Source organism: Tamandua tetradactyla, chromosome 16 (genome assembly GCF_023851605.1).
Source record: "Tamandua tetradactyla isolate mTamTet1 chromosome 16, mTamTet1.pri, whole genome shotgun sequence".
Classification (NCBI taxonomy): domain Eukaryota; kingdom Metazoa; phylum Chordata; class Mammalia; order Pilosa; family Myrmecophagidae; genus Tamandua; species Tamandua tetradactyla.
In genome coordinates this window covers 3595991-3620335 of record NC_135342.1, presented here as the reverse complement: position 1 = coordinate 3620335, position 24345 = coordinate 3595991, and the positions used below count along the sequence as shown (strand labels likewise).

Here is a 24345-nt window from a genome sequence, read left to right as displayed (position 1 = left end):
ACCATTGCAGATAAAAGTGAAGATCCTTTGGACCAGAAACTCTAATTCCCTTTTCCCTAAACCCCAGAAGCAACCCTCTCATGAGTTTCACATAGAGGCTTCCAATACCATCCATGTGCTTCCATGCATCCATCAGTAACATGGCATTAAGATACTCTTTAGATTTGCTAAAGCTGCCAGAATGCAATATACCAGAAGTGGGCTGGCTTTACAAAGGGGATTTATTAGGTTACAAATTTACAGGGCTAAGGCCATGAACATGTCCAAACTAAGGCATCCAGGGAAAGGCACCTTGACTCTGAAGAAAAGGCCAAGGTCGTCCAGGGTGCCTCTGTCACATGGGAAGGAACATGGCAATGTCTGCTGTCCTTTTCTCCCAGATTCTGATTTCAAATGGCTCTGATTCCAGAGGTTTCTTCCCTAAGCATCTGTGGGTCCTCAGTTAGCTTCTTTGGGGCAACTCTAGGTTTCCTCTCTTAGCATCTCCAAAAGTCTGTCTCCTGGTTCCATCTTTCTTCTCTCTGTGTCAGCTCTCTTTCTCTCTCTGTGAACTTGTAAGGACTCCAGTAAACTAAGATCCACTTTGAATGGGCGCTGCCACAACTCCACAGAAACAAACTAGTCAAGAAGTCACACCCACAGTTGGGTGTGTCACATTTCCATGGAAACAACTAATCAAAAGCTCCCATTCTACAACATTGGATTAGGAATAAAAGAACTTGGCTTTTCAGGGGAACATAATTGTTTCACACCAGCACAGTAAACTTTGTAAGTCCATTAGCTTATTTAGTCAAAGTATAATAGTAATGAAATTATAACTGCATCCAGCCTACCTTTCAATCCATGAGAAATGAGACTTCAGGCTTCCTCAAACTTATTTTATATCCTTTGCTTGACTGAATATTTTCAACATTTCTAAGAATTAAAAACATTATACTGAGAAGGGTAAAAAGAGACTTAAGGCAAAGTCATCTTAGGATTTTGGAGCCAAGCACAGTATAAGATTATGTTCCTGGACACTGGGACCCTAATAAGCTATCTACAGCAAAATGAAAAGCATTCTGGAGGTAACAGCTCATTTGTCCCCAAGACCATGACACCTGAGCAGGAGCTCCTGGTTGATATTCCAAGATGATTTCACAGGAAAGCTGTGACATCCAATCAGTACGCTTACCACCACCATTTGTCTTCAAGGCTGTTTAAATCCCAGCTATACTTGATTCTCAGAACAAGAGTCCTTCTTTGACAATGCCCATGTCTCATCTCTCATGACACTTAGCAAGTCTTTTTGAAACCTTTATGAAAATATGAATTAAAAAAAGAGAAAGTTGTCCCAAACTAAAGCTAACTTTATTTACCCTCATGGTGGTATATACCTTACCCCTTGCCTTACCTAGAGATGTTGGGGAAGAGATTTGAAATTATGGAATCCCTTTCCGTAGAGAAAGGGAAGACATCAGAAAACCATGGGAAAGATAGCACAGATACAAGGCAGGCCAGAGCGCCTCACCAGCTCATGGCTGTCACCATGTATAAATAAATCTAACTTGTTCATCTCACTCGTGTTATTAATCTGTATATAGGTTTTTAAAAATAGCATTTTTTTTAAAAAAAAGGTAAATCTAGGTACTAATTTGAAATCTTCTCTACCATTCCCACCATGTAGACACAATGGAAAGGAGAGAAAATTTTACTGTTTGTGGTTGATCACCACCCCAAAATTCTTAAAAATTAATCACTTAGGTGTGACGCTTATAAAAAAATCCGCAAACTACAGATTTTCACTGATATTCCAAAGTCAGTAAGGTTCCTTGGCATCTCAGATGACTTCAGCTAATATGTACCTAACTTTTCCCCAGGGAAAACCACTACTTGCCTTTCTGGTCTCTCTTCAAAATACTGAATAGAGTGTCCCAGTGAGGTAGTCTTCTTTCAGTTACTTGGAAGGGTCACACAAAGCTGGGCCCACACTGAAAGCCTTTAAACTACTAACTCCAATTTCCTTGGAACGTTTCTCCCTTTATCTCTTGTTGCCTTTACCTTCAATGTGTATTTCCTGATATAGGAATTCCCACTTCCTCTGGATTCAGGATGAATTATGCTACTGCGGACATGTCTTCCCAATCATCCTGGTCATTCCAGGTTTCCTACCTTGACCCAGAGTTTCCCTCATAGTAGTCATGACACCCACACTGACTTGGTCTTGGATTTGTCATCTCCCCCATTAGACCCGTGAGGACAAGCCTCACATCCATCTTATTTCCTAGTGTCAACCATGGTGAGCAATGGAAAAAAGTTTGCTGATGGAAAAAAAAAAATAGAGTTAGTGGAAACAACAGAAAAATGTGGGAATTCCCAAAGTAACCAAAAAGTCTCCAGGACCAGGCTGTCCAATATGGTAGTCACTAGTCACATGTGGCTATTTAAATTTAAGTTAACCAAAATAAAATAAAATAAAATTCAGTTTCTCAGTTACTCCAACCTATTTCAAGTGCTCAATTACCAAGTGTCCAATGCAACAAGGAGGTACCATCAGACAATACAGATATAAATCATTTCTATCATCAATTCTATTGGCCGGCTCTGTTCCAGGAGATTGAATGCAGGATAAACTTCATGTTTGCTTTAAGACCTTAGCTAATTTATCCCTTTCTCAGCAGGATCTTACTGAAAAAGTCTGTGGGAACTACCTGAGTTTCTGTAGTTTACGTGTTGATTTTCTTAAGGCATCACACAGTGTCTGCACCCCTTCTGCCTTCAAGTCACTGCCTATGAGGTTTAGGACGCTCAGGCTCTTCCTGCTGCTGAGAACTGAGGAGAGATACTAGCAGCAGGCAGGCATCAAATTGCATTTCTCCATCCTAGATGTGGATGAGAAGGAAGCAAGAGACGGTGCTCTGAAAATGAGAATTCAGAAAGAAAAGCAATACAAGGTACAGGAAAAACTACTTAGACTGGCTGACAATGCAGTGCTTACCACATGCCAGGCATTTTCTAAATGTTTACAGGCAACTCATTTAATCTACACCAGTCCTATAAAGGTAGATAGTATTTTAAACCCCATTTGATAAATAAGGAAACATAAATTAACTTGCCCAAATGTGAAAGAAACCATTTTAGTATAAAATGGACCGAAGTTCACAGGGTCTTGGAAATAGCTAAAATAGCACTGATACCACATAATTGTGGTTTTCCCATCTGATTTTTAGATTCAGCCATATAAAATTTGAACATATGGGTTCTTACTATGATATAAATACTGTGATGAAGGTGACAGAATATAAGTTTAACACAGCTTTGGGTGGAAATTTCCATCCAAATCTAAACAAATATGGCATGTAGCTATATACGCCAAATCTGATGAAGAGTGGAGGGAAGGCATATTTTCCTTAGGTCAGAGGAGGTCAGGAAGGATACTTCATGCTGAAGGTGCCATTAGATGGGAACAGGAGAGCTCGATAAAAGAGAACCATTGGCTCCAATGTCAAATGGGTACGTCCCAATGTCTCAGGTCTAATACTTCTGTTCATGTTTTAACCACTATAGTATATATCATTAACTTTATTTTGTAGCTCTAAGAGTACTCCTTTGAACTTTCAGACCAGAGTTTCTCAATCGGGGCAATTTTGTTCCTGTCCCGCTTCCCTCCAGGGCAGTCATTTCTGGTTGGCACAATGAGGAGGTGCTGCAGGTATCTGGTGAGCAGAGGCCAGGGAAGCAGCTGAGCATCCTCCAGTGCACACGGCAACCCCACCGGGGTCGTCCAGCCCGTCATGTCAACAGGGTCGAGACTGAGAAACTGGTCTAGACAGCAAATGTAGAACCCTCTGCACACAAATGCAGGACTCCCAGGACAGGTATACAAACAGATACGGGTGCATATGCCTCCTTGAAGGGCTACAATATTGGGGAATGGGATCAAATAAAAGCAAATGGAATAACAGGAAGGAATTCATCACTAAGGACAATGCAATAATTGTTGCAAATGTTTTACTCATATTTGCCTCTGCTTAGAATTACCAAGAGAGTGAGGGCTTCGAACAAGACCAGATGTCTTTTTAAAGCATAAATGACCCTGATTTACTCACAGAAATCTGTTGGCCCTTCCTTTTCCTACAAGATAAAGAATAATTGAAGTTATTTCTTAAAAGCCATATAGAGAAGTAGTGAAAAGAATTGGCTTCAGAATCAGACTTGAATTGGGTCCTGGTCCCCACCTTTATTGAACTAAGCAGTCCCCTTGACTCAGTTTCATCATCTGTAAAATGGGTATGTAGTCATACCTCCCTCCTGTTACCTATCCAAAGGAGGATGGAGAGATTGTTGTAATGAGTTTCCCATTTCCAAGCACATAGTTACCATTCAAGCAACAGTCTTCCTTACAGAAGCTTTTTTTTTACATTGTTCCATGCTCCCTTCACAGACCCATTACCATGTTCCAACTTTATCATCCCCCACAAACCCATCTCTGAGTCCCTGCCCATGCCATTGCCTTCTGCCAAGGACTCTCTCTCTTTCTTTTCTGGAACCTGGAAATGAAGGTAGGTTGGACTGGGACTCACATTTCATGGTTCATCTCAAAACCTAATCTCATTATTCTAGGTATTTCATAAGTAAAATCAAACAAAATCTATTCTTTTGTGTCTAGTTTATTTCTGTCAACAGGATGCCTTCAGGATTCGTGTATGTTATACCATATATCAGAACCTCACTCCTTTCTAAGGTTGAATCATATTCCATTTTATGAATATGCCATGTTATGGTTTTCCAGGTCACCAGGCACTAGGGGGAAGGAGAATGGGGAATTTCTGTTTGGGGTGATGAAAAGGTTTGATAGTAGGTGGTGGTGCTGGTAGCACAATAGCGGGCATGTAATTAACACCACTGAATTGTACACATGAAAGAACTTAAAATGGGAAATTATGTTATGTATACGTTATTGCAATGAAAATAAAAATAACCTAGCCTCCTTAGTGAAGTCTTCCCCACACCCCTGGGTTTGCCTGTGCTGTGTCACACTTCAGTGTAGTGGTTGTCATGTTGTGTTGTCACCAGCATCAGAGACGAGCAATTCTTCCCGCACCAGGTCAGCCCACACCTGCCTCACTATTTGTGTGGAAATGTAAGCCCCTTCTTTTGGAAAGAAAACTGAGGTCAGAATAGAGTCTCTCCTTAAGGAAATAATCTGTCCTCGGTAAACGGCCTCATTATATGATTCTTTTTTTAAAGATAAAGATGAATGTCCCAATTTGAAATGCATATATCCCAATTTTAGATTTGGCACTGCAGTTAAACAACATAAGACCACAAATGTCAATGTGCCACAAAGTTTTGGTCTTTAAGGATGCTTGTAATCTGACCCTGTGCATTCGCATTTATTTCAGTATTTATAAAATATTCTGATAATCATCAGTATCTCATGACCCTAAAGTGTTCACTTGATATTCAATATTTGTGCCTATTACTGACTAGGACATGGAAAACCTTAGAAATGAATTCACTGACTTCTTTTTTTCCTTTATGGCCTCACTAAGGGTCCACTGCTCCCAGCCCTATAACGGGGTCAGCATCGGACCTCTCTGTGATGAGGGAAATGATCTCTAAGTACGCATCCAATATGGCAGCCACTCATCTCATTTGGGTCTTGAGCATTTGGGGTGCTTCTGGTATGACTATGGAACTGAACTTTTTGTCTAATTGATCTATTTTTATTTCCATATGTGGCTAAAGATTATCAAGTTGAAAAGTTCAGCCTGACAGTTTGTGCTAAGCCAATTCACCTGCTCTCTCCCTATCACAGAGGTTATCATAGAAAGGACTTTAGGCAGTTGTCATCCTAATCATGCAGCAAAGTTTAGTTTTCCTCCACAATAATCTATCAGTAAATCAAGAAGAAACACCAGCAAAATTGGTCAATGACTTGAAATAGAATCGTCTTCTAAAAGTTTACCTAGGCCAGAAGTTAACACCTGATGGTTAGAGACGTAGATTTCTAGATCTCTGTGTCTCAGTTTCCTTATTGTAAATTACAGATAATATAACCTACTTCAAAAAGTTTCAGGAGGGCGGGCCACGGTGGCTCAGCAGGCAAGAACGCTTGTCTGCCATGCCAGAGGACCCAGGTTCGTTTCCTGGTGCCTGCCCATGTAAAAAAAAAAAAAGTTTCAGGATAAGATTAAGGAAGATAAATTATACAAACCACATATAACAGTGTCTGGCCCAAGGTAGGTTTTCAATATTTGTATTCTTCTTCCTATCAAAATTTGGAGAACAGCAGAAAAATAGATGTCAAGGGTAGAATTATAATATTTTGATGATATCAAGGAAATAAATATTCTTTTACAAGTTGTATTTTATCCTTTCTAGAAGCATCAGGATCCTAGAGATTGAACCCAAAGTCAGTGCTTCTCTGTCTTTCTCTCTCTCTCTTGTTTACTATTCTTTCTCGATGATTAGTTCTGCAATTCTTCTAGAGATTTAATTTTTCACTTCCACAAGGCTTATAGTACCACCCTGTACTTTAACACAGCAACCAACAAGGTTTTTCTATGAAGGGGCATATAGTAAACATTTCAGGCTCTGCAGGCCATACAGTCTCTGTTGTATCTACTCAACTCTGCCATTGTAGCACCAAAGCAGCCATATAAAAATGTAAAATTAATAGTCATGACTGTGTTCCAATAAAACTTTATGAGGCAAACTTAAATTTCATATAGTTTTCACTTCCTACCCACCCCAACCATTTAAAAATGTAAAATCTTAGCTTATAGGCCACACAAAAACAGATGGTGGGCTGGGCTTAGTTCATGGGTCATAATTTGTTTTCATTTTAAAGTGTCAGGATGAAAGTACCAAAGTTTGCTTTGTTGTACCTTAACATGTCCATGTCTTTAAAAAGAAAAAGAAAGCCTGTGAAAGAGTCAAGTCCAGTGTCTTGATGCTTTAAGAAGCAATTGAAATTATGATATTTACATAGTGGACTTAATCTCTAAATTGAGATTTTGGGTGCCTAGTTAACCAATAATGCTAGAGAATCATTATGATTTGAGTGGGTTCATTCATCAAACTCTTGCAAATTTTAACCAATATCCTTCCTGAAAACTGTTTTGAATCCTGTTGAATTGACCAACCCTAGAACTGTCTACCGACACGAGAAATTGCTATCATTGAAGTGGCATTTGGCCAAAAAGCCAAACCATCCTAGTTTGCTGAGCACCCATCCCATACTGGTTAAAATCAGTCTTCCCCTTAGACCCTAAAGCTTCACAGGGCAGGGAATGTGTTCCATCTCCAGCATTTTATATCCAAAATGTGCTTATTTAAAATAATACTATTTATAATGTACCAAGGATGAGGGTAACAAAAATAAAAGACTTTCTCTGAACTTTGAGCTGACCACCCAGCAGGAGAGACTTTTTGAAAGGAGAATTTTGTTCTTCACCATTTCTCACGTCCTGACCCTTTTCTTAGTGTCTTAGTTTCCTAGGGCTACCATAACAAAGCTCAAAACATCAGAGATGCATCATGTCTCAGTTCTGGAAGCCAGAAGTCCCAAGTCTGTAGGGGAGAGCCCTCCCTGGCCTCTTCCCAGCACCTGATGCTTTACTGGCATTTCTTGAACTTCTCCTGATAAGGACCAGGGTCATATTGGGTTAAAAACCCACCCTGCTCCAGTGTGGCTTCATCTTGACTTGCCTAATTCCATCCATTAATGACACTATTTCCAGATAAGGTCAGAGTCTGAGGTCCCAGGATTAGGGCTTCCACACATGCTTTGTGGAGGACACAATTCCATCTGGAGCACCCCTTCCCTGCCACAAGTCACTGTTCTCTCCCCAAGAGTGGGGGCAGGGGTGCAGCTTCCGGCAAGCACAACACGACTCACCCAAGTGTGCTCAATGCCCAGCTTGGACGTTTGAGAGCCACACACGGTCGTTTTACTCCATCATCCTGCAGATCATTTTACCCAATGTCTAGAGATTTCATACTCTAATTGTGCTTGGGAGCATTAGCAAGGCCCCGACAACCCTCCGCCGTGAAGGAGCAATCCGACAAGCTGCAACATAAAACACACAAAGCGGAAAAATAATCCCTGAGTCCACAGGCCTTGACTCTATGTACATCCGCCCAACACACCTTCCTCCAAGGAGAGGAGAGAGGCCAAAGCCCCAGCAGGCTCAGGGTGCAGGCCAGGAGGTGCAAGAGGCCTGGGGTGCTCAGGTGGATTTATCCATGACAGAGAGAAAGTGGAAGGAACAGCCAGGTACCGCCTGCCTCCCCGGCATCTAAAGGCCCATTGGTGTGGGCAGCTGTTCTCCACAGTATCGGCCACCCGCGTGCCTGGGCTCTACATGCGCCTCGTAGGACATGTTTTATCAACCAGTGGGTTCAACGTTTGAACTGAAAAAACCCCTAGGAATCTCACACAATGGCAGATCCAAATTCCCTAGAATGAATTATTAAATCAGAATAAATTCAAGATAATTAATTCACACCTAGAACGCAAACCCCTTCAGGAAGTCCAGGCACCTGTGGGTTGAGCTGTCCTCCCCTCCTCCCCTCCACCAAGCAGGAGGGCCTTGGGGCTCACTCCAGCTTCTGCAGGTTGCAATCCGAGCGACCGAAGGCCTGGCACAGAAACTTCACCCCTGCGTCTCCCAGCCTATTCCTGCTCAGGTTTAGGTGTGTCAAGCTCTTGTTCTTGAGGAGCGCTTGTGACAAGTGCCTGCAGCTGGGGGTCCCAAGTTGGAAAACTGCAGTCTGGGGGTGCAAGAGCCACAGAGCCAGAATCTCAGGAAAACAGCCCAAACTCAGGCGCCCCAGTCCTTCGCCCCTCAGAGGCTCTCCAAATCCCGTCTCTTATTTTTAAACCCACACACTGTGCACCCCTAGCCCAAGATATACTAGCAATGTCTGCTTGCTTATCGTGTCCCACTCCAGAATTATATAACTGTAGGGCTAAGAGTGCAGCAGTCATCAGTGGCTGGTTTAAAAAAAATAATAAAGGGAAAAATTTTAAATGTCCCTAAGGCAGGTGGGGGCAAACCCCAGACTCTGGGGCAGTCAGATATAAGTTCAAATCCCACTCAGCTACTACCAGCTGTATGGCCTAGGGAAAGATGCAGTATACCTTTCAGCCTTCGTTTCTTCCATTATAAAGTGGAGTTTGTAATCGTCGCTCTCAGAGTTGTTGGTTGAATGAGTCATGCTTATAAAGGGCTTGGGTGCTGGTTGGCAAATCGTAAGTAAGCAGGACATTAAATAATACATAGAGATGGTTAATAGCTATTACATAACATGCTATATTTTATATTGATATATTATGAGATAGGATAACAATTATTTTCTGTATAAATATTATCTTATATGGTTATTTACCTATTCATATTTCTATTCTTTGCGACCCAGTGCTAGGTGAGAGCTACTCCTTCTCCTTGGCCAATTCAGATGCCATGACCTGTCACCCTCGTCGCCCCCCTGCATACATATCACTATGCTGAGCCTTGTGTGTGTGTGTTACTTTACCCCCACTGGAAAGTGTCCAATCCCAGGAAAACCCAAGTCCCCATCTATGATAAACTGCACCAGAGCAGCAAAATGTGGCTGGAGAAGCAGGGCTCTAAATGATGACAGTTTATATCCACCACTGGTGGAAGCTCATTGCTACCCAGCAACGTCCTCGAGTCCTAGAGCCCTGTATACAGCCACGGGCACAGCATCTCTATGGGGTTCTTTGACAGGCCTGTCAGGCTCCTCTCCCATGTCACAGTCCAAACTCCTTACACCCAAATCCTTTCCTGCCCCCAGCCCCCCGGTGTTCCCCCCGTTAGCAGATGGATCCACCCTCTCCCCAGCTGCTCAAGCCCAACACCTGGGAGGAATTCTTGAGGACTTTCCCCCCAAAACACCTCAATCCACCAGCAAGTCCCATTGGTTCAACCTTCAAATATATCCTGAGATCCCACCATTTCCCCCCAGCTGATCCTCTAATTTCCTCTTGCCTGGTGTACAGAAGTAGCCATACCGCTTCTCTCTACTCGCCCTGTTCCCCCAGTGTATACAGCTCCCCCCTTCAAAGGCAGCCTGGGCGATCTTTCAAAGTATGTCAGATTGCTTCACTCTCCAACTCCCAAACCTCTGATGCATTCCCACCCCATCCTGTCTTAGACACAAATAAAAAGACTCGTGGAAGATAACCTACACATAAGAAGAGTATTGCAAGGCAAACCCTAGCACAGAAGGTACCTAGGTGTGTATTAGAAACAAGCATCATCATCCGGCAATTTGAAGCAGACACACAAAGCGACAAGGATCTGGAAGTCATTGGCACGCCTTAGATATAGTGCCACTGAACAGTGCACAATATCTATACAGCAGATCTGGACTCTCACCAGAAAAGAGGTTTCCTAAAGCTAGGGGACAGTACATTCCAGTTTGCCTGGTCTAGATGATAAACCCTCCCTAAAGCCCCTGATGTAACATCATGCTTGAAGAAGTAGGATTAAAGTCATGCTGCTGAAAATTCATGAATGGGAAAACCTACAAGGTTATCGTGTCACTTACCCCAGTGGCTTATCTTGTGTGCAGAAGAGTTAACACAGCAGACCTGAAACTGCTCTCCTTTGAAAGGTCTGCGTGTAAGATCAGTCCTTGGCTGGTGTCCGAGAACCTGGACTTGGGAGGGCCCCTACGCTGTAACTCACAGGCACGTCTCCCTGTGCCTAAACTGTACAATGTGGTCTCTGCTGAACACCTGCTTTCCTCCGGGGAGCCTGGAATCTTGGTCCATGCCAGGCAGATAGAGGGTGCTTCCGTGACCAGGCCCCCCGAGAAAACATGGGCACTGGGCCTCTATTGAGCTTCCCTGGTAGACACGTCACATGCATGCTGAGGGAGCAAAGTGCATCCCATGCGATTATGCTGGGAGAGCACTCTCAAAAGCTGGTACCTTGTTTCCTCCAGTCTCTGACCCCTGCACCACTCCCCTTTGCTGATCTTTTTTGTATCCTCTTTGCTGTAATTCTCAGTCCTATCATTGCTCCCAGGGAATCACTGAGCTTAGGGGTGCACTTGGGGACCCTTGACACATCTGAAAACCAAAGACTTACCTCAGATACTTGAGGTTGCAGTCTGAGTGCCACAAGGTCCTAAAAACCAGCCTGGACACAGTAACCCCCAAGTTATTAGAGCTCAAGTTCAGATGTGCGTCACCTTCTTGTTTCCATAAAGGGTGAGGGCAAGCTCCCTCAGAACCCTCACGGGGTAACTGATCTATATCTGCGGGAGGGAAGGAATAAGACTGCTGGCTTCTGGGGGGAAGGCTGACCTCCAGAGCCAGCTGCTCCCCCACCTCACCTGTCCACCAGACACATACCCTGAGGTATGCACTGATATGAGAGGCATCAAGACAAGGGTGCGGGGCCTTTGGAAAGGAGAGGTCGGTAAACTCAGTTGGATTTATGACATCAAGAACACATCTCCTCTTTTTTTTCAGAAATCTGCCATTAAGAGGCCACCAGACTGTCTCTACTGCTAAGGAGGTAACAGCCACCCACCCAACCCCAGGAAGTCCTGATGAGGGAGACTCTTCTCTTGCTTTTTCTTGAACTTGTTTCTCCTTATCTTCAGGGCTAATGATTAGAGCAAAATTGAGAAAAAGTTAATGTTTAAAAAGACAGTTTGAGCCTACTTCCCATGTGTTTTATTTATTCCTAGGGATTTTGCTCACTCAATACATTGAGGTTTGAGGAGTCATCATCACCAAATCTTTGGTTTTTGCTGATTAATCTTTTGGTATTGTGGATTAAATCAATACATATGTCTAATTTTTAGACCTTAAGGTATGATATAAAGGTGGAAGAAGAGGATAAAAGAGTGGGTCTAAACTCTTGAGTATCCACCCAAATGCCATGCCAGGAAGGCTCTTCTCCCCCACTCCTCTCCTGGGAAGGCTCATCCCCCTCAGTATCCACATGGCCCACTCCCTCCCTTCTTTTAGGTATTTACGCCAATATCTTTTCAGTAAGACCTAAAAATTATAATCTGCAAACAAAAGCGTTTTAATTAACAACAAAATAAAGTCCATTAAAAAAAAAACAATAGATAAATAATAAAGCTATAAACCAGTCCCTTCCACACACACACACACACACACACACACACACACACACACCCCACACACACACCCATTTTTCTCACATGAACCCGTGACCCAGTTTTCTTCTTCTCTGGAGATGTCACCATTTTCTATACTGCTAATTTTATTTGTCTAGCCATCCCAACATAAACTCCTCAAAGGCAGGAACTATCTGTCTTGTCCACTAGTATGACCTCAGAACTGAGAGTGGTACCTGACACCCAACAGATGTTCAACAAGAGTGCTTTGGATAACTAATGCTGTACCACAAACTACGTTACTTTCTTTAAGACATGAATCATTCTTACGGACTTTGCATGCCTTCAGCCCCTCTCAAGTGCTACACCCCCATTGCTTCCTAGAAATTATCAAACCCTTCACATTCAGCTCAGAACAGCAGCCCCATTCAAAGGTCTTCAGGAAAAGTTAGTTTGTCTATATGTACCTCAGGTGCAAGATCACTCACAATGGATTGTCATTAATAAGGTTCAACCTACTTTGCATAAGTAGCAGCTCCAAAAACCAAAGGACAGTTATTTCTTTTATTCTCATAAGCATCTTGCTTATTTTCTGGTGAATGGATACTCATTGAGGTCAAACAAAGAAATAAGTTGGGTTATCCCCCTATGGGGTTCTCTTGACCCATGAAGAATTTCACTTACATCAGTTTCTGGAGTTCTCACTTTGGATTTCTCAGCTTGTCGCAGAGAATCTTCGTAGAGGAGAAGCTTGCTATGACTCCGGTCCAGCTCACACACATTCCCATTTGTGACACACATGGAACAAATAGCCTTCCCCATGTGTGGCATCCTGGAATCAGCATTGCTTGGCCTTTATGATGGAGAAGGATAGACATATGGAGCGAGGAAGAGGACACCTGTATGTATTGAACACTTATTACTTCAGACCCTAGATCAAGGATCTTATGAATATTGCAAACTGAGTGAGCAAAAGGGAATTTGTCTTCTCAAAACTTTAACTTCTTCAACCAAAAACTGAATTGATATTTGTCATCTGAGTTAAACAAGAAGGGATGTGAGAGCCCATACAAAAACCCCTGTCTAAAAGGAAGAGTTTCAGAACAGGTCCCTAGGGTCTGAAATAACCAGCAGAATAGTCAGTTCTCCCTACGTCCTAAACTTGGAGTCAAGAGGGTCAGTGATGGGAAAACATAACAGGGTAAGAACAAAAAAGTAGTTTAAGACTTTCTGGGATTCTTCTTCTAGGAGATAAAAGGACGAACTAATCTTAACAAACCTCAGGATTTAGTTGGCACCATTGGCCTCCACCCCAAATCATATTTAACAGAGAGTCCTACAACATGGTGGTTAAGAACTGGATCTCTGAAAGAGAGCTGGGCATTCAACCAGGCTGAGCTACTTACTAGCTACACTGACATAGGAAAATTCTATTTTTATCCTTCAGCTTTTTCATCTAAAAGCACAGTACACTCTCCTCTCAGTTCCTGGCATAAGCTAGAGGCAAGCGATGTCTCTATGCCTGGCACATAAACTCTCAGTGTTCAGTACCTAGGAGATAAGATCTATCTCTAAGTATATCAGTTAATATAGCCAAGGAACCCTACATGATACCTAAAGGGAGACATCCTGTCAGTTCAGAGTTGATCTAGAATGTTTGGTTGAACATAACAGTTGACAAAATAATAATAACAAAAACAATGACAGACCCCTGGATCTTCATGGAATAATGAGTAAAGCCTGTGAAGAAGGGAAAACTTTGGGAAAGAAATGGGTTTGCATTACTCATTCTGGAGTTTCTGAGTTAGAAGTCAGTTGACTTTGAAAGATGGGGCCATTGACAGATAACCTTAGCTTATTTAACTTTGGGCAGTGCTTTAGGCAAAGTGAAACCACTTGGAGTCCGATTTTCCCGAAAATATCAATGTCAGCTTCAAGGATGTGGCCCAAAAACTGCTTCACAAAGTCTTCTTCCTGAGAATCATATCGGTAGTGAAACCATTGTAGAGATTCAAATTGGATTGAGGTAGTTTCAAGCTCGTTCAATTCTCCTGCCCACTCCAATAATTCATCCCTTATCCCGGGATGAATACAATGAAAAGTATCCTCCATTTCTCTTGCTGGGTCTTTTTGTAAAAGACCAAATAAGATAAGAGTCATTTGATTCCAATAGATATTTGCATCAATCAAGACATCACTCAGTGCTGTTCTTGTCTCTTGATGCTTCATGGAACTACCAAGGGATCCCTCGGTTCCCAGTAGTACAGAGAACATGGCGGCAAAACACTCCTGGAAACCTGAGTGAGTGAAAGTAATGCAATCCTCACAGTCACTGACCTTTCAAGGAATACTTGACTTGAAGAGAAAATCAATAGCAGGTGCTTCCAGGCACCAATGCTGGGCACCCGCTTTCTGAAAAGTGAAGGTCACAGACCACATCCCCTCTGCAGCCAGACAGCAGAGTGCCCACCTTTGTTCTGGCCAGCTCTGATCTGCCAAATTCACATCTGCAGTTGTAAACAAGTTGGAGAAAAAATAGGCATACAGGCTGGTGGCAGTTTGGGCACCAAGCCGGAGAGTGCCATTTCTCACCATCTGCCACTTCAGACTGGAACACATAGTCCAGCATACCAGAGCACTGATTAAACCGAGTTTCATTTCTTCTTAACCAGTGGAAAATTTTCTTGGCCTTTTTTTAGCTGCAAAAGTTCCTGTCTAAATACTCCTCCTGGTTTCCCTCCATGAACCCTACAAGCAGCACAGAGCATGGATTCACCAATAAGTCTTGAAGACCTTCCATACTAAGAAGCCTGTTGGTGATCAGTACGGTGGCCAGGAGAACCAACCTTTTCTTCAACAAGCTCACTAGGCATCTGTCAACCGGGAGCTGCTGATGCCAATCTGTTTGAGGAGGGCTGTGGTCCGAGTCAGGAGGCAAAGTCACTTCCTCAAAGTCATTGATGATGAACAGGAGCCTCTCGGGCTGGGATAGAAGATTTTCAGTAGGGGCCTGAGAGTTGGGCCAGTCCCAGAAAAGCAGCTCAGCAAAGGTGGTCCCTTCCATCTCTTTCATTTTATGGCAGCTGAGCTAGAGCACGTAGGAGAACCTGTGCTGAAAGAGACAGCCCTCTGCACGTGCAGCACGGCTTGGTCCCTACCCTGGTTTTGCCAGCCTCTGCCCTGCCATGCAAGACTATGGTCTGAGCCTGGGCTCCGTTTCTCTTAGGGTCCAGCAGGCTTCTCAGCAATTCATGTTCCTTCTCAGTCACGCTGTGGACATATATATGATCTTCTGGCCAAAGGATGTTTCTCCACATCACCAATATCTTAGCCTTCATCTTCTCACTGTATTTTCTTTTGTGGCCTAAGACAGAGATGTGAGGCAAGCAAAAAAAAAAAAGACACACATAGCAATAGACAGAATGAATTTTTTAATTAGAAATGATTTGATATGAAAGCTCCCACATAAAGCCCTGAATGTGATAGATAATCTCTGCCTTCAAGGGTCCTACTTTTTGGCCAAGATGTGATGGTGCAACGTTGCAAAAGGTAGAGACAGTTTTCCATCAACAGATGAATGGATTAAAAACTTGGTATATTTCAAATTCTGAAATCTGTTCTACAAATAATTGTTGTGCTGTTGTTATATATGTTGCTTTTCACACATACACACACACAAAAAAATAAGGAGAATTGTGTTTTGTAGGGTGCTGTCTTGAAGATCTATTTCAAGCTCTTTTATGGTAATTTAAATATGTAAAGTTTGCAGGAAGTGTTTTTGTTAAGGAAAAAAGAGAGTACTTTTTTCCCTAAACTAAAATAACTGATTGTTGTAGAATGAGAAAGGAACGTGCAGGGCAAAATGGATGGATATGGAAAGTTGTAGAAGTCTCATTGGAAGTGAATTGTATGGTTGTAGTTAAGGTAGGCTAAGATTTTATGGTTTTATAAGATATTTAATAGTTTTCTTATCAGATGTACCTTCATGCAAAACAAGAACTTCGTTTTCACTCTGTTACAACTACAATGCTTTTTTGGATTATTTGTTTACTCTTAGAAGCTATAAAAGGTTTTTAGCCATCTGAATAATCTGCCTAGATGACAAACATTCTATGTCTTATCAGACCAATATACTTATTGATACATTTGTTGACTATCTTTTTCCTTATCATTTTGGACAATGCATCCTCACTTTTAAAAAAGTTATGACTTTTTAGAATTATGTTAATGCCTCTATTTACTTTCAAACTTTTATGTCACCTTGATTAAATAAAGAATCAAAAAAATTAAAAAAAATAAATCTACTAAAACAAAACAAAAAAGAACTTGGTATATTCATACAATGTAGTATTATTCAGCCATAGGAAGGAATAAGTTTCTGATACATGCAACAACATTGGTGAAACTCAAGGACATTTTGTTAAATGAAAGAAGCCAAGCACGAAAAGACAAATATTACATGATTCCATTTATAGGAAATATCTAGAATAAATAGTTCATAGAGATAGAAAATAGATTAGAGGTTACCAGTGGCTGCATGGAAGGGGGAATGGGGAATTATTATTTAATGGGTACAGAATTTCTATATGGCATAATGAAAAGGTTTTGGTTATGGAAGGTTGTGATGGTGGCACAATATTGTGAAACTAATTAATACAGTGGAATCAAAAACTTTAAAAAGGTTAAAATGGCAAATGTTATGTTACACATGTTACCATAATATTTAAAAGTAGAGATAGTTAAATAGTTTGATGAGAGATACCATGAAAAATATAGAATGGCATGAGTGGAATAGACGATGCTGTTAGATGGGGAGCAGTAGAGGCTTCTGCACTGAGGCATTTAATCATGAGAAGTTACCAGTACAAGAGGTAGAGGAAGATGCTTTGGGGCAGGTGGACAGCAAGTGCAAATGCCCCAAAATAGGAATGAGAACATTCTATAACGCAGTGACCCAGAGGCATGGTAGGGGGTAAGTCAGCTGTGGGAAGGGGCTAAACCAGGAAGATTTTTGTGCTGAATGAGTAATAAGCCATAAGTTAAATATGTAAAAGTTCAGTGTTCTGCAGAGTATGGATTATGGTGCATCTTTACAAGAAAGGAAATAGAGAAACAAGGTAGGAAGCGACTACTGTTATCTAAGTGATAACTGGTAGGCTAGAATGTGGTGGTATAAATAAATAAATGGATTTTGGATATATATATCAAGGGTAGACCCAATAGGACTACTGATTTAGCATAAGGGGGTCCTAAGGAAAAGGCAGCTCCACAGGCACACCAGGTTTTTGTTTGATCATTTTAAGACCATTTAGGCAAATAACTAAGTAAACAAAGACACATGCACAAAGTTCTTAGGGGAGAAAGCATCAGAGTAATAAAGATCTGCCTTGCAATTTTCTTCAAGATTTAGAACACCTGTAACTGTGACACATTAGCAGTGCTTGACTTCTTTGAACCTCAGTTTCCTTACCTACAATTTCCAAAAAAGCAGAAAATAACAGGAAAGCTCCTTTCCTTTATCTGCTGAAAAGGAAATACTATATAGCAGATAGGTCCTAGATTCCTTTTTTGGGGTAACTTTTGTTTCAGATTATCAAGGGCCCTGAAGGTTAGAATTTCTCAAATATTCAAACTTCCAGAGCTTTACCCCATCTCCAGAAAAAGGACAACTGTTTTGAGTTGATCAAATTCTGTTGTGGTCAGGTTCATGTGACAACTTGGCCAAGTGGTGGCACCTGTTTGTCTGGTTGGGCAAATGCTGGCCTGTCTGTTGCGATCAGGACATTGCATAGAATCAAACCACGAGCACATCAGGTACATCCACAGCTGATTCCATTTGTAATCAGCCAATGCGAGTTTCTTCTGCAATGAGTGATGCTCAGTCTAATCACTGGAAGGCTTTTAAGGAGGATTCAGAAGAGACAGGCTCGCTCTCTCCTTCGGCTGGTGAGCCTCTCCTGTGGAGTTCATCCAGACCCTCCATCAGAATCGTCGGATTCACAGCCGCCCCTGTGGATTTTGGACTCTGCATTCCCACAGTCATGTGAGACACTTCTATAAATTTTATATTTGTGAATGTTCCCTGTTGATTCTGTTTCTCTAGAGAACCCCAACTAATACACCAGCTTTAGCCCAAAGACCTCCCCACCCCAACTCCCCACCCCAACTTGCCAGTAGTGAAGGGGCACCTGAGCCTAATAGCCATGCCAGCTACCCCTGCTGACACCAAGGCGGAGGGGTGTTTCTGTGTGGTCTCTCTGTTTTGAGGAGGGTGGTTCCCTCAGACCTTCTTCAGGGTCCTCTCTTCTACTACTGTCAGGCCCTGGGTTCCTAACCTCTGCTAGTCTGAAGCCTGGTCCAATGCCCCCACGTCCCATTGAAAGGTGATATGCATTATCCTAAAGATCATGTACCATCTTTGGGGATGGCTAATACAGAATTTTTTTTCTAATTTTCAATTCAATTCAATTCAATTGAAAATAACAATCAAATTGAATTTAAAAAATCAACCAAATTGAATACAAAAATAAAGATAGAGCTTTGGACCTCACATAACCTTGTGACCCACAGTCAATTTAATAAGGAATGACACCATTTCCGATGGTTCACTATACTCCCTGCAAATGTTGGCTGGTTGTTGTTAGATACACTGGCTACATTAAGGAGTGAAAGGGATGGGCTTGAGGCTTCAAACAAGAAGTTTAAGTGCCATCTGACAAATGTAAACGTTTCTGTGAGTATCCTGGAGGAAAATATTATTTCCTGTAGCCGTAGACTTGAGATCTCTGAAAATCAGACTCAGAATCTTATTTTTAAAGTAGCAACTTTACAGCATAAACTGAAATCTCAATGTTGCATGGTGACTGCTGTTAAAGTGAGGGCATTGATTGGAAAGGAGTGGGACCCTGAAAAATGGAATTGTAACATATGGATTGATAATGATGTCGGAGGTGAGGTTGAAACCCTAGGTCATGCTGAGTCTTCTCTAGATAACCCTTTCATAGTTTACCCTGAGGACATAACCACCCCACCTCCAGCCTGCCTTGAGGAGTTAACCACCCAACCTCCTCCTGAAGGGATTAGCCCTAGAGTGATTAATCCTGTTTCACCAGATGAAACTGCAAATGAAGGCCCTGAAGCAAATGACTTGGAAGATATTTCTAATTCTTTTCATGACCTACCCCCAACACCCCTCATTTCTTCCAGACCTATAACTACACTAAAGTCCCAACAGACCCCTAAAGGTGAGGTACAGAGTATCAAACATGAGGAGGTACGTTATACTCCAAAAGAACAGTGTGAGCTACCCAATTTATATAGGCAGAAATCAGGAGATTATGTGTGGAAATGGATTTTAAGGGTGTGGGATAACGGTGGGAGGAATATAAGGCTGTATCAGGCTGAATTTATTGATATGGGTCCACTAAGCAGAGATTCTGCATTCAGTGTTATAACTCAAGGGGTTAGAAAAGGTATTAACAGTTTGTTTGGATGGTTGGTTGAAACATGGATCAAAAGGTGGCTGACATTACCTAAGGTTGAAATGCCAGAACTGTCCTGGTATAATGTAGATGAGGGGATCCAGAAGCTTAGAGAGATTGGAATGTTAGATTTATCATGCAAAGCCTGCTCTTATACCCCAAGAATGTCTGGAGGATGCACCGTTTACCAGAATAGTGAGAAATAAATTTGTGAGACTAGCACCATCATCCCTGAAGAGCTCTGTGGTTGCACTTCTGTGTAGATCAGATATTACTGTAGGAACTGCCATCACAGAGCTGGAATCCTAAACACAATGGGGATGACAGGATCCTGAGTTGGCAGAAGCCAGGTGGCAGCACTTAGTCACCAAAGACAGGGTAGATGTGGCTATTATAATAGACAGCAAACTCAAAGGAGGCGTCAAAATTATATAACTCGCAGAGATTTGTGGCATTGGATAGTAAGTAATCATGGGGTACCTAGAAATACAATAGAAGGGCAGTCTACTAAATTCTTATTTGAGCTGTATAAACAAAAGAGTTCTGGGTCAAGTGAACAGAAGTCTAACTTGAATTACAAAACAGAGTCATGGCCCCTTAATCAATTTCCAGACTTGAAACAGTTTACAGACCCAGAGACCCTTGAATGAAGGGGAGGCCAGGTCCCTTTGGGGGAAAACCCTGTTACACTGCCACAAATTTATACTGTTAATCTTCCACCAAGCCTTCCTAAGGAGACTGACAGCCTTTTACCAGGGTAACTGTGCATTGGGGAAAAGGAAATGATCAGATATTTCGGGGGTTATTAGACATTGGTTCAGAAGTGACATTAATTCCAGGGGACCCAAAACGTCACTCTGGTCCTCCAGTCAGAGTGGAGGCTTAGGGAGGCCAGGTGATCAATAGAGTTTTAGCTCATGTCCATCTCACATTGGGTCCAGTGGGGCCCCAGACCCATTCTGTAGTTGTTTCCCCAGTTTTAGAATGTATAATTGGCATACACATACTGAACAACTGGCAGAATCCCCACATTGGCTCTCTAACTCGTGTAGTGAGGGCTATTATGGTGGGAAACACCAACTGAAGCCACTAGATCTGCCCCTACTGAGCAAAATAGGAAATCAGAAGCAATTCTGGATTCCTGAAGGGATTTCAGAGATTACTGCCACTCTTAAGGACTTGAAGGATGCAGGGGTGGTGATTCCCACCACATTCCCATTCAACTCTCCTATTTGGCCTGTGCAGAAAACAGATGGGTCTTGGAGGATGACAGTGGATTATCATAAGCTCAACCAGGTGGTAACTCCAATTGCGGCTGCTGTTCCAGATGTGGTATCATTGCTTGAGCAAATCAATACATCCGCTGATACCTGATATGCAGCTATTGATCTGGCAAATGCTTTTTACTCAATAGCTATTAGTAAGGAACATCAGAAATAGTTTGCTTTCAGCTGGCAAGGTCAGCAATATACTTTCACTGTCCTACCTCAGGGGTATATCAACTCTCCAGCCCTATGTCATAATCTTGTCCACAGGGATCTTGATAATTTCTCCCTCCCACAAGACATCACACTGACCCATTATATTGATGATATCATGTTGATTGGACCTAGTGAACACGAAGTAGCAAGTACTCTACACTTACTGGTAAGGCATTTGCATGTCAGATGAATCCAACAAAAATACAGGGGTCTTCCACCTCAGTGGAATTTCTAGGTGTCCAGTGGTGTGGGATATGTTGAGATATCCCTTCTAAGGTGAAGGATTAGTTGCTACATCTGGCTCCTCCTATGACCAAAGAAGAGGCACAACACCTAGTTGGTCTTTATGGATTTTGGCGACAACATATTCCTCATTTGGGTGTGGTACTCCAGCCTATTTATTGAGTGACTGGAAAAGCTGCTAATTGTGAGTAGGGACCTGAACAAGAGGATCTGTTGTTCAGGATCTGAACAATGCTTCTGTAACAGGTCCAGGCTGCTGTACAAGCTGCTCTGCCACTTGGACCATATAACCCAGCAGATCCAATGGTGCTGGAAGTGTCAGTGGCAAATAGAGATGCTGTCTGGAGCCTTTGGCAGGCCCCTATAGGATAATTACAACACAGACCTTAGGATTTTGGAGCAAAGCCTTACCATCTGCTGCAGATAACTACTCTCCTTTTGAGAAACAGCTTTTGGCCTGCTACTGGACCTTAGTAGAGACTGAACGCTTAACCATGGGCCACCAAGTTACCATGAGACCTGAGTTGCCTATCATGAGCTGGGTGCTGTCTGAACCATACCAGACAGTAAGCCATAAAGTTGGGCATGTGCAGCAGCATTCTATTGTAAAATGGAAATGGCATATATGAGATAAAACCAGAGCAGGTCCTGAAGGCAGAAGTAAGTTACATGAAGTAGTGGCCCAAATGCCCATGGTCTCCACTCCTGCCACATTACCTTCCCCTTCCCAGACCAGAGCTATGGCCTCTTGGGGAGTTTATTACAGTTAATTGACTGAGGAAGAGAAATCTCGGGCCTGGTTTACAGATGGTTCAGCGTGATATGCAGGTACCACCCAAAAGTGGACAGCTGCAGCACTAAAACCCCTTTCTGGGGTATCCTTGAAGGGAAATGGTGCGGAGAAATCCTCCCAATGGGGAGAACTTTGAGCAATGAACCTGGTTGTTCATTTTGCTTGGAAGGAAAACTGGCCAGAGGTGCATTTGTATACTGACTCATGGGCTGCTGCTAATGGTTTGGCTGGATGGTCAGGGACTTGAAAAGACCATAATTAGAAAATTGGTGACAAAGAGGTCTGGGGCAGAAGTATGTGGATAGATCTTTCTGAGTGGTCTAAAGACATGAACATATTTGTGTCCCATATGAATGCACACCAGAGGGATATTCTGATGTCCTTTAGTAGAGAAAGATTTTAATGATCAAGTGGATAAGATGACCTGTTCCATGGATACCAGTCAGCCTGTTTCCCCAGTAACTCCTGTCATTACCCAGTGAGCTCATGAACAAAGTGGTCATGGTGGTAGGGATGGAGGATATGCATGGGCTCAGCAACATGGATTTCCACTCATCAAGGCTGACTTGGCTACAGCCACTGCTGAGTGCCCAATCTGCCAGCAGCAGAGACCTATACTCAGCCCCCGATATGGCACCATTCCCCAAGGTGACCAGCCAGCTACATGGTGGCAGGTTGATTACATTGGACCACTCCCTTCATGGAAGGGACAGCTATTTGTTCTAACTGGAATAGACTCATACTTTGGATATGGGTTTGCTTTCCCTGCATTCAATGCTTCTGCAAAAACTACCATCCTTGGGCTTACAGAATGCCTTACCCATTGTCTTGGAATTCCACATAGCATTGCTTCTTATCAAGGAACACGCTTCACAGCAAATGAAGTGCAGGAATGGGAACATGCTCATGGAATTCTCTGGTTTTACCATGTTCCCCATCATCCAGAAGCAGCTGCATTGATAGAACGGTGGAATGGCCTTTTGAAAACTCAATTATAGTGCCAACTAGGTGACAATACCTTGAAAGGCTGGGGTCATGTTCTCCAGGAAGCTGTATATGCTCTGAATCAGTGTCCGCTGTATGGTGCTGTTTCTCCCATAGCCAGGATCCATGGGTCCAGGAACCAAGGGGTGGAAATGGGAGTGGTACCACTCAGTATTACCCCTAGTGATCCACTAGGAAAATTTTTGCTTCCTGTCCCTGCAAACCTGGTCTACAGGTTTTAGTTCCAAAATGGGGAGTGCTCCCTCCAGAAGAAACAACAATGATTCCACTGAACTGGAATCTAAGACTGCCACCTGGTCACTTTGGGCTACTTATGCCACTGCATCTACAAGCAAGAAGGGGATTGCATTATTGTCTGGGGTGACTGACCCTGACAATCAGGTGGAAGTAGGACTGCAACTACATAATGGAAGTAAAGAAGAATCTTCTTGGAATATAGGAGATCCCCTAGGGTGTCTTTTAGTACTACCATGCCCTGTGATTAAAATCAATGGAAAGGGCAGGCCACAGTGGCTCAGCAGGTAGAGTTCTCGCCTGCTGTGCTGGAGACCCAGGCTCGATTCCTGGTGCCTGCCCATGCAAAAAATAAATAAATAAAATATAATTACTGGAAAACTGCAACAACCCAATCCAGGCAAGACTACCAATGGCTTGGAAACTTCAGGAGTGAAGGTTTGGGTCACCCCACTAGGCAAAGAACCATGGCCAGCTGAAGTGCTTGCTGAGGGTAAAGGGAACATGGAATGGGTAGTGGAAGAAGGTAGTGACAAATATGAACTTCAACCACATGGTCAGTTACAGAAACGAGGACTGTAATGCTGTTTTGTTCATGTTATACTATTTTAGTTGTAAGATATCAAGTTTAAGAATGACTATTACCCAAGAATTTGCACCCTATTCTGGAGAGATTTAATGTGTTTCCAGTTACATGCAGGACAGTTGAGTATTGTTAGGTGAAAGAAAAATGTGTATTTTATTGTTTTTTATTTAGAAATTAGGTATGGTTTAAGGTGGTATGTATAGCTGCCAAGTTGACAAGGGGTGGACTGTCATGATCAGGTTCATATGTCAATTTGGCCAAGTGGTGGTACCTGTTTGTCTGGTTGAGCAAGTGCTGGCTTGTCTGTTGTGATGAGGACATTTCATAGAATTAAATCCTGATCATGACAGCTGCATCCACCGCTGATTCCATTTGTAATCAGCCAAAGGGGAATGTGTTCTGCAATGA

General features: G+C 42.5%; 1 protein-coding gene and 1 pseudogene across 1 annotated transcript in view; both read right to left on the bottom strand.

Annotated features, from left to right (window-relative positions):
• Window positions 1-1275: 1275 nt before the first annotated feature.
• LOC143660030 (NACHT, LRR and PYD domains-containing protein 13-like) lies at window positions 1276-12936 on the bottom strand (annotated as a pseudogene).
• A 963-nt stretch (window positions 12937-13899) lies between these two features.
• The window catches only part of LOC143660029 (NACHT, LRR and PYD domains-containing protein 13-like), a 44112-nt gene continuing 33666 nt past the window's right edge, over window positions 13900-24345 (bottom strand). Inside the window, 3 exon segments of the mRNA XM_077133377.1 lie at window positions 13900-14746; window positions 14748-15248; window positions 15250-15478. Of these exon segments, the coding sequence (XP_076989492.1) occupies window positions 13900-14746; window positions 14748-15248; window positions 15250-15478 (1577 nt within the window).